Here is a 10,664-nt window from a genome sequence, read left to right as displayed (position 1 = left end):
AAGTGATAACTGAACGGGCTTGACATCTAGGGTAGCAGGATTCTGCCAAGGAGCTCAGCGTGTCACCCCAGTAGACTCACTCCTGCTTTGGAGCGTAATTTATCCTCCTTTTATTTCTCTTTGAAATGAAATATACATGTGTAATATGCACTTTGGAGCAAGCAAGGACTCTTCTGCGTCTGACTATGCGTTGGGCACTCTCAGGTGTGTAATTAAGAGGGGTGTAAGTGATGTACAGGAGGAAACGATCGTAGTGAATCACATTTTAAAAATCACTGTATGATGCTTGACAACATCCTGTACTTTGCCTAAGACAAAGTTAGCACAGAAGTAAAAGGCGTGGTTTCTCTTCCGTGCGCTTAGCCAAGTGCCAGGAGTGCGCTCATTTCACGTGTGGCAAGAAGATCTCTCCTCCAGTTTCATTTCTCCTCCCTACAACTTTTTCCGGCCGGGGGAGAGGAGACCAGCCATCACCGTCCAGCCATTCCTTCGCCGAACCCCAAGACTCCGTGCCCACGTTAGCCATTGTCTTTGGCTGTGGAAACTATTAATTCCTTTTTGGCTGAAAAGCAAAGGACGTGGCACCTTCTACCCACACGCAAACCTCCCGTCTCTGCGAGGGCTGCAGGATTCGCTCCGTGCGTAACTATTTATTCTCCTTAACCCTATGTGGCCCCAACACGCGTTATCTGAAACGGATCAGTAAGAAAGTGAGACCTGTTAATGTCGTCATCTCGTGCCCTGTCCCATGCACATAGGCACTGGGTTTGTGTGTCCTTGGCTGGCTCACATCTTCCCATCCTAGCCTCTACAACGGACCAATCGTGCTTTAGCGCACTCGGTCGCTTACTTCTAGTCTCCTTTCCCCCTCCTTCCGCTGTGTTATTTGTAACGTCACTTTCTGTTTCTTGGAGTTGAAAGGTCAATTACGCACAAAGATTAACAAAAGTTTATTCATCATGAAGTATTAAAATTGTAATAAATGAAATACTTCAATGCAAAGTTCAAGCAAGCAAATCATTCCCAAAATCATTGAATTTTAAATTAAGTGGGGGGGGTCTTTTTTTTCCTGTGGGTTAAGAGACTGCTTATATCTCACAAGCCACACCAAAACCCATAATTCTTCATATCACATACTGAAAATGATTTTATTTATCCATTTACATTAACTTGTTATAAACTTGTCCGGAAAAGTCAAATAATATTCTTTTATATTAGTTCAAACATTTATTAAGAAACCCAAAATTCAATAAATAAGCACAGACAATAAGTTAAAACAGATCACAAACCCACCAGTATGTAACAAGAATGCTTTATCTACACAAAACATCCTATTTCACATTGTTTGTTCATTCTTCCAAATAGCATCTGTTCTCTGGGATTGGATTGGACCAGCACATGCAGAAAAGAGCTGATTGTGTTCTCTGTACAAAGTTTGGCAGGGTTGGCGAGAGAGACTGTCCATGTGCACCAGGCCCTCGCCACTGAGCTTGCAGGGCCAGTGGCAACAGGAGAGGATGCAATCGAGACAACAGCAACAAAATAAAAATAAAAAAGGTGACAGGTTTGCAACTAAATCGATCCGGAAATCAAAGATCCAGAAAAGGGAAGTGCTCCCCCCCCCCCCACACACACACACGCTTTTTACAAAAGGAAACATGACTTTGATTTTTGTTCTCACTTATAAACGCTTTATCCAAACGGGTTCAATTTCCTCTTGATTTTTCTCATCACTTCATTAAGCTTGCCCAGTCCCCTCCCCACAAAGCCAGGCTTGCCCGTTAGGAAACCTTCTGACCGAAAAGCCCTGCAATATTTGTTGTCGGGGTGGTTACTGTTGTGCTTTAAAAACAAATGGATCTCTTGGCAAAGCCCAAGAGCTGGCTGGGTGGGTGGGGAAGGGAGACAAGGGACAAATTAAAACGAGATCCCAAAAGCCCAGTGAGTCCTTTCGTGTGTTGATGCGAAGACACAAGGCCCTGGTCGTTGTGTCTCCTCCCGGGAACACAGGCCTGGGGGCGTGTGGGCGGGGGGGGGGACACCGGGGAGGGGGTGTTTCTCTGCCCACAAACCAGTCCATCGGTGTCTGATTTCAGATCCTGAGTCGACTCCCTGGTAAGTAAGTCGGGGGCGCGGGGGCGGGGGCTGGGGGGGGCGCGATCCGCGGGGGGGGGGGGGGGTGAGGGCGGCGGCCGGGCGGGCGGCGCTGCCATTAGGTGAAGCTCATGGAGACTGTGTGCTCCAGCGCCTTGCGGCGGAGGGAGGCGATGCTGGTTCCCCGCCACACGTCGCTGCTGTCCGGGGAGCTGCAGAGCTGCGGCGAGCCCGTCACGTTGCTGGGGCCGGGCAGCGAGGCGGGCACCATGCCGGGGAAGGCGGGCTGGTAGAGGTGCGACTGCAGGCCGGCGCCGTTGGAGCCCGCCAGGCTGTTGGACAGGCCCATGGAGTTGGGCGGCGGCCCCGCCGCCAGGCTGCACTGGGACAGCGACTGCGCCATGGCCTGCTGGCGGCCCAGCGCCGGCGGCAGCGGCAGCTGCGACACGCCCGGCATGGCGGCCGCGGCCCAGCGCGTGTCGTTGGCGTGGAAGGAGCACAGGCTGTCGCCCATGGCGGCGGCGGCGGCGGCGGCGGCCGAGGGGAACTGCGGCAGGCCCGGCGTGGGCAGCAGCGTGCCCGGCGCCCGGAACACGTTCGTGGTCTTCTTGCGCTTCTTCCACTTGGCCCGCCGGTTCTGGAACCAGACCTGCCGGACACGGGGTGGGGGAGAGAGCGAGAGAGGCCGGTTAGGGACCGTGCGCCGCGGGGCAGGGAGAGCTGCCCGGCCCCGCCGCTGTGCCGGCCTTGCCCGGGACCCCAGGCCCACGGCTCGGCACCCAGATCCCACAGCGGCCCCCCTGAGAGCACGGGGCCCGCTGTGCTCGGCGCGGGGCAAGCCCACAGGCAGGCGCTGGCTCATCCAAGAAGAGGAGTGACCGGAAGGGTGGGGCAAAAGGATGCGATCGCCTCGAGAGGCTGTGTCTCCCCTGTACAGTGCGTGTTCTGTGGCAATTATGTGTGTAATGTATCGCCGCCATATCCTTATGGCTGCATAAAGGGGGGGCTAGACTCGTAGAAGTGGAGGACTAGAAGGGACCTCGGTAGCGCATCTAGTCCAGTCCTCTGCACTCAACGCAGGACTAAGTGATAAGTATATATGCAGACATAAGATGCACGCATAAGCAATATATCCCAGAAAGATATTTCCTGATATACATCATTCCTACATCCTACCCAATATGTGTTACACACATGTCCATCTGTAGGATGTACACACATTGGTATAGGTTTCAGAGTAGCAGCCGTGTTAGTCTGTATTCGCAAAAAGAAAAGGAGTACTTGTGGCACCTTAGAGACTAACAAATTTATTAGAGCATAAGCTTTCGCGAGCTACAGCTGAGCTGAGCTGTAGCTCGCGAAAGCTTATGCTCTAATAAATTTGTTAGTCTCTAAGGTGCCACAAGTACTGCTTTTCTTTTTACACATTTGTATGTATATACATACGCTTATGAACGCACTGTATATGTATGTACAACCTACACCACATAGGCACAAATACTCCCTCTTTCTACTGAAAGTATAAACCGGGGATTGCAAACTTGGAAAAAGACCTCCTTATTTTGACTCCTCAAAGGCACAACACACAATTTGCACCAAGAAAAATAGTTCAGTTATAAGCGAAATGGATCTGATGACAATAATATACTTTGGAACACCATTGAGTCACATTCTGGTTTGTGTAGCCATGATAACCTGTATTTGCACCAATAATGGTTGGTGCCTAAGCATTTAAATATAGAATTCCACCTGCGTATGCCAAATTCAAATGGATCTTTGGTGACTGTTTCTTTGGGGGGGGGGGGAGAATCTATTTCCAGTTGCCCTGCGCTGTATTAGCCCTCAGATCTACTGTTTGCAGAGAATGACACGAATCCTGCGCCTGAGGGCCTTATCCCTTTCTCAGCATCCAGGTTCTTCTCATCTGTGGAGTGAACGTAGATTTATCTTTCCGACGTTGCAAATGAATATAGGCCAAGTTCCAAGCTTTCTTACACTAGTTGTCAATAAAATTTAATTTTGCTTTGACAAACCCAAGGCTCTTTTGCGATGAGCTATGTTTGGCTGATTAAATACATTTCAGACCTACTTAGGGGGCTTACATTTTACTTCTTCATAATGGCAAAGAGAATCTCTGATCTTCGGACCATTTGTCTACAAATGTCAAAATAAAAAAGACGCAACAGAAGTTTCCTATTAGATCATTGTCTAAACCGTGTTGCCATGGCAATAATCTCTTAACATTTTCAGATACTCATTTTGATGTGCTAGTTAATCAACTGGGTTTTCATCTCCTTCAGCCCGCTGGCGAACTGATACCTGATAGTGACACCTGCGCTTTACACTTATTCATTCTCCAGTCAGCCCTTTAACCCAGTGTTTTGTTTATTAATCAGGCCAAACCCGGCTGTTTTTACTCACTGGGAGTCAAGGGAACGTGATTTGGCCTGATGCAAATGACCTGGTCTATGTTTGGGGGGATTTTACAAATGTTCAATATAAATCAGAGCCCAGAATGTGACAACTGCTTACCTAGGATCAGCGCCTGTCTCAGTCAGATAATTCATTACTTATTGCACAGCCAAAAATCCCTCCCCCGTGCACTACAATTGAACTATTCGGAATGGTTTTGTACTATAGATTTCTATTCTATTGAAATAGCATCGAGACGATTTCTTTTACAGGAAAGCTAGTTAGAGCACTAGGTTTACTCCCTCGTCCCTCCCCAAGTCTCGCTCCGCTCCCTTCCCCGCCACCTGACATGGTTTGTATTGTCTCCCTCCCTGGCCTTTATTCCCTTGCATTGTCTCTCCTGGTTTTGTGCTCTATAGTCACAGCTCCGCTGTAGCCCCACAAGTTGCCGTGTGACTGCTTAATAAAGCTGCAGGAATGTATATAATGAAAGGGCTCAGTGTCTCTGTCCCAGGATTGAGCTGTCTGCAGCCACCTTCACTCATATCGAGGCGAATTTGTGTAAAATAGGCCGGGCTAAAAAATAAATAAATAAGGAAGCACCGACCCTGTGCTCCTGACCCTGCTTGCGCTAGCGTCTGAATTCTTATAAAAACGTCTGTGTGACTGGAACATGATTTTCGATCGTCAACTCCGAATAGTTTCACCACTAACGCTTGGTGGCTGCACCGTTAGCAAGCAGCCCTCAGACCCGACCTCCTGCGTGCTGTTATTTGTTGGAATTTTTTTTAAGAGTCAGATGTTCTTAGTAACCAGATTCTTCGAGTCAGAGTGATAATATTGGCGTGAATAGCCTGACAGGTTTCATTGCACTGTCAAATGACAATACTGGGATGTTGTAAGAGGGGAAATCAGCGAATCCCCTTGAATTCCGGATTATTACTATTCTGGACCCTAGAACCTGCTAGAGTTTATCGTTTAATATTATATACTTAGACGGAGAAATATGGTCGACCATTAACGGAAATGAACAGCTGTTAAGGAACTAAATGTTATATGAATAATCGAAAAATCGTGTTCAATTATGTTTTAGGGTAATAGTTAAATTGCGGCTACAAAATCTTTTATGTTTCATGGTTTACTGGTGTTGTAAAGATTCTCCATCAGGTCTGATCGCCTCACTTCATAGCTATAGTGCATATGCTTTTAAAATGTGAATGTTTCCAGTTGAAAACTAGTGCATGACAGATTAAAACGTGAAGAAAACCTGAGGGAGATTTTGAAAATGCACTCATGACAACTCTGGAAATATATTAACCACAGGCATTGGGCAACGCTGGAGTATGTTTAAAATGCAACTAGCCCCTGAAAATTATTAATACAACAGTGAGAATCTAATGGAGGCTGGAAGCTAAAAATCTACTTTGATATCTGCTGTTACAGTAATATAGACATACTGTAAATGTATTTTAAAATATATAGCCCGTTTAATTCCCCAGCAATAAATGTGTTACAAATAGAGAGAGAAGAGGAGAGAATCTTACATTTTATTTTTTTTAAGAGCCAAACCTTTATGAAGATCTCATTGGAATCTAGCGGATGATTAATGTGAAGATTTGGTAGGAAATCTGGAGAGCTGTATTAAAGCTCAGATCTCAGGTTCATTTCGATCAGCCAGCCGTGAACTCTGGGCCGAATTCATTACACTTTAATAGTGCTGGGAGAGGAAGAAAATGCAATTTCTCATTCCATTAGAAAACTAGAAAATACTCTCAGCTTGTCCCCTATTAAGATGTGGCAGGTGACAGGACCATTGTGGGGGACACGGTCAATGGAATTACACCACATTATTTGTGTTCGTATAAAATATTGAAAGGCAAGGCTGATTGTGCAGAAGTTATTTCACTGATCTGGTTTTTATGTAAATAAAATATTGAAAGTTAATTAATCCATGCTAGAGACTAATGATTATGCTTATTATATTGCATTTGATCGCGTAATTTGCATGATTCTCGCATTGCTGCTTAATAAGCCATTCCGGGTTATAAATAATTCTGAAATTGGTTTCTAATAATGGCATGCTATAAAAAAAACGGTTTTATTACACAAGCCTGAAAAGCAGAGCGATATCAGACATGGAATTGGGTTCCCTTATAAGCACTAGTCCTTTAATAATTATTTAGATGTATAATATACATTAAATATAGCTCTAAAATGAGGAAAGAGGTAATTTATTCTAGCGTTTGAAACACATAAAAACATATACAGCCGCTATAAATTAACTGTTTAGATCATTTCTTAGTCAGTGTGGTGCCCACATACTGCAAGGAATATGTAGGCAATCTGTTAACTATAAAGAATACTATGAAGTACTCATATAAGAACATAAACCAATTACTATTTAATTTAAATTTGGTCAAGGAGCAATGATACAGTGAATTGTGAAGTAAATACATTTTACATAAATTATTTTTGCATTACATTACATGTTAATCATTTTGAAGTGTTAATTAAGAAGGTTATGTTGATCTGATTACTTTTTAAACTGTAGAACATTATTGCAAAAAATATTTAAATTGCCACTCTATTAAACTGTTTTTATCAGCAGTCTCGTGCTATTATCGTTGGTTCAGGATTATGCTGAGGCCATTAAAACACGTTATCTTTCTTCCAACGAATTTCTTTGATGTGCTTTTGGAAAATAACTATTTCCATTATATATTTTATATTTTACTTCATTTACCACACTCCTAATATTGAAATTGGTATCATTAACCTTTGGGAAACCCAATAAAGTTTAATCGTCCACGTTTTCTTTTTTCATAAAGGCAGTTGTCCAGTTATATTTTATTTGTGAATCTAATTTATATTTTAATTTAAACTAATTATCATCATGTGTCGGTTTTATACATTGTTTTACTTTTTAAAACAAATGTGTGTGTGTGTGTTCTGGTGCACGAACGCAATCAGTTTCTGGTTATGAAACGTTCATTTCGTTTTTTAAGTATCTTTTGTCTTTTTTTTTTTTTTTTTTTGGCGTGAGGACTTGGCTTGCCGTGAGAATTTTTGGAGACGAATAGTTAAAATGAAAATGCGTTCATAGTATCACCACACCACATATAGTTAAAGTATTTTCAATGTGCATAATTCGCCTAAGAGTCTCACACAAAATTTCCCAGAAGAAAAGTTTAGGTTTAAAAGCGTTACTTGTAATAGTCTGTTGTTTTTAATCCCTCTCGCCTACTTTTAAGTTCTGCCTAAAATGATGTGAATAAACTGTTTGCTGTATGTCAAAAATATATATAATAAAATAATCTGAAGACAATCTTCTTGATATTTAAGCTACTTAGTTCTACTGCTGTCTTCCGTGATTACTCGGTTATTTAAAGCAAATATTAAACTTAAACTCAAAATGTTGTGCTCACAGAAATTCCTTTTAAACCTACAATTAAAAATGTAACATACTGTTAAAATTCGATTCATATATATAGAAGGTTGGTTGAGCTATGAAATATTTCAGGCAAGCTGGCATAAAATTCTAGGGAAAACATTGCCGCAGATTTCAATGGGAGATCTTCAGGACCTTGGACAGCTTACACTACTAAATTAGATTTAGAGTACAACCAGTTCAGTGCTAACGATGATAAAAGAAGCAGGAACATATTAGGAGCATACGCTTATTGTAAACATTTCAGGAGACACAAATATATGAGTAATTGAACAGTCTCGGAATTTGCAATCGTTTTCCTAGTGTTCAGTGCTGCTTTCCACTGGAATTCAACATTTCCCCCGAATCCAAGAAAAAGCCACTTCAGATTTACATTACACTTTGAAATTATTTTAGCTCGCTGGTAATATTTCACATGCTCATTAGTAAACAGGCAGCTCGGCTACAAGTAGTAAACATTAAACAGAAAACTAATTACAGCAAATACTTGATCGGTCTTTGGTTTTGTTTGTTTTGGGGTCTCTTTTTGATCGATCGATCGTTCGTTCAGAGATCAATTGTACAGTGTGAGGGTGTTCACTGGAGGTAGCTAAATTCAAAATCAGCTCAGAAAACATACCATTTTACTACGCAGAACTATGCCACGCACTACACTGCTAATGTTTTTTTCTCCCTAAAGGGGATTGGCTCAGTCATTTGTGCAGAAATATGTGGGCTGTTTAATAGCTGATATTCAACTGTTGCATTCACATTGATGCCGATAATCCCTTTCTTACACCAGATGGGTGTTTCAAAAATTCCTGGCTGCTTCAAATGCAATTTTGTTAGGCATATTTTGTAAAAGGCTGGTCACCAAGCGTTGGCTCAGGGTGGGTTTATTATTATTTATGTTATGGATTAGGCGGTGATCATTTGAGCTGTCTCTCTAGACGGTATGATCAGGAAATTACAAACCAGCCTGTTCTCTGTTAAGCCCACCGGGGAAAGCCTAAAGGAGGGATGTGAACACAAAAGAGAACTGTGGGGCAGGAGCCCTGCGAGGTGTGGTGGCTACAGGTAGCAAGTGCAAGGACGCCCGGGGGGGGTGGGTGACTGAGGGATCCGGGAGATTTGGGCACGGAAGCAGCTGCTCATACCTGGACCCGGGACTCGGTGAGGCCGATCCTCAGGGCCAGCTCCTCCCTCATGAAGATGTCTGGGTAATGGGTCTTGGCGAAGCTCCTTTCCAGCTCGTTAAGCTGCGCCGGGGTGAAGCGGGTCCGGTGCCGTTTCTGTTTCTGCTGCCCCTGCTGCTGTCCCGTTTGATTGGGGTTCTGCCCGCCCGGCTGCCCCTGCTGCTTATCGGGGTCTTTGGCGCTGACTGCCAGGGAGGCCGGGTTGGAGCCCACCGTGGTGATGTCCTCCCCGGGCAGGAGGGTGGCCCCTTCCACCGTGTCCGAGTTGGGAGCCAGGTCTCCCGGGTGCCCCCCCGGGTCAGAGGCCCCTACGCCCAGCCGGCACTTCACCGCCTCCCGGTGTCCCAGCAGCTCGGCTGCATCTTTCATTCCTGCGGAGGCAAAGCAGCGGCGGTCACTCCCCTGCAGCCAGGTAGGCGGCTCCCGCTTGTGTCCAGCGGCCGGGGCACCAAGTTTGCTAAGGGGCGAGCCCCAGCCATGGAGCCCCGCAGCCCCCTTCGCCCAGCCCCGGCCCCGGCCCTCTGCGCCGCGTCACCCACTCAACTTCAGCCGGCAGGAAACTTTCCAGCTCTTCCTCCTGCGCCAGTGGCCGGCTCGGGCCCGTCTGTGGGGCCTGACCCGGCGGGGCCTCCCCAGGAACCGGGGGTGGGGGAGTTTGCTGGGTTTATTTGGTTTGCCGGCTGGGCCGACAAACCCAACCCGCCTCCTCGCAGGTGGCTTCGCCTCCCTGTCAGATCCGGACCAACTCAATCCGATCGTGTCCCGGCGTCAAGAAAAAATAATACAAAAAAATCACAAATATTGGGATAATCTGCCCTAAAAGGGGGAGACGAGGGGAGGGCAAGAGACACGAGAAGCCCACAACTGGGGCTGGATCTACATAGCCCAGCGACTTTTTTTTCCTGAAAGACGCCGGTAAATCAAATTAAACTTTAATACAGCACAATTACTTTTAAAGAAATTAGCCCATTTAGAGCGCATTAAGGTAAACCAAGGAACAAATTGTCAATTTCCTGCTCTGGCTTCTTCCTTCGCCGCTGCCGGGGGGCGAGAAAGATGCTGGGGGGAAAAGAAAAAAAAAACCCAACAACCCAAACAAAAAAACTCACCGAGTCGGGCGTCCAGGAGGTCGGCGTGAGACAGCATCGCGCACCGCTCCAGGGCGAAGGCTGTTCCCCCCCAAATTGTAGCGGTTTAAGTTATTTAAAATAGATATAAGATATAGATATATATAGATCGCCTAAATGAAAGAAAATTCGGTGTGTGGTTAAAAAGGGGGTCTCTTGCATTATAATGTCCTTTAGAGAGACGGGGAGGTGCTTAACACTTCAATGAACCCGTGAGCAGCTCGGCGAAGGGACCAATCAGGAGGGCAGGCTGCAAATGTCAGCGAGCCCGGCGAGTCCCCACTCCGCCCGCCCGCCTGCAGCCTCAGCACCGGCAGCCCCGCATCCCCCCCGGCAGCTGCAGCAGCAGCCCGGGGCCTTCTCGCTGTGTCTCCCTCGCGCGCTTAGTCCTCCTCCCGCAGCCCGTTT

The 10,664-nt window shown here is 45.8% G+C and overlaps 1 protein-coding gene across 1 annotated transcript; it reads right to left on the bottom strand.

The window, feature by feature from the left end:
• Positions 1 to 936: 936 nt before the first annotated feature.
• On the bottom strand, positions 937 to 10,432 carry LOC119855856 (orthopedia homeobox). Its single transcript, XM_038402696.2, has 3 exons — positions 10,239 to 10,432; positions 9,091 to 9,500; positions 937 to 2,743 (listed from the first exon to the last, which is right to left on the bottom strand). Exons 1-3 carry the CDS (start codon positions 10,273 to 10,275, stop codon positions 2,213 to 2,215), a joined length of 978 nt encoding a protein of 325 aa, XP_038258624.1. The 5' UTR covers positions 10,276 to 10,432; the 3' UTR covers positions 937 to 2,212.
• Positions 10,433 to 10,664: the final 232 nt, after the last annotated feature.

The sequence above is a fragment of the Dermochelys coriacea genome, chromosome 5 (assembly GCF_009764565.3).
Source record: "Dermochelys coriacea isolate rDerCor1 chromosome 5, rDerCor1.pri.v4, whole genome shotgun sequence".
Classification (NCBI taxonomy): Eukaryota; Metazoa; Chordata; order Testudines; family Dermochelyidae; genus Dermochelys; species Dermochelys coriacea.
Note: the sequence above shows the minus strand (reverse complement) of the source record. Positions and strands in the feature narration are given on the sequence as shown.

Coding starts and splice junctions, on each gene's coding strand:
- LOC119855856 (XM_038402696.2), bottom strand. CDS start 10,275: ATGCTGTCTCACGCCGACCTCCTGGACGCCCGACTCG. Junction 9,501..10,238: donor CCTCCTGGACGCCCGACTCG/GTGAGTTTTTTT, acceptor TTGCCTCCGCAG/GAATGAAAGATGCAGCCGAG. Junction 2,744..9,090: donor TCACCGAGTCCCGGGTCCAG/GTATGAGCAGCT, acceptor CGTGTCCGGCAG/GTCTGGTTCCAGAACCGGCG.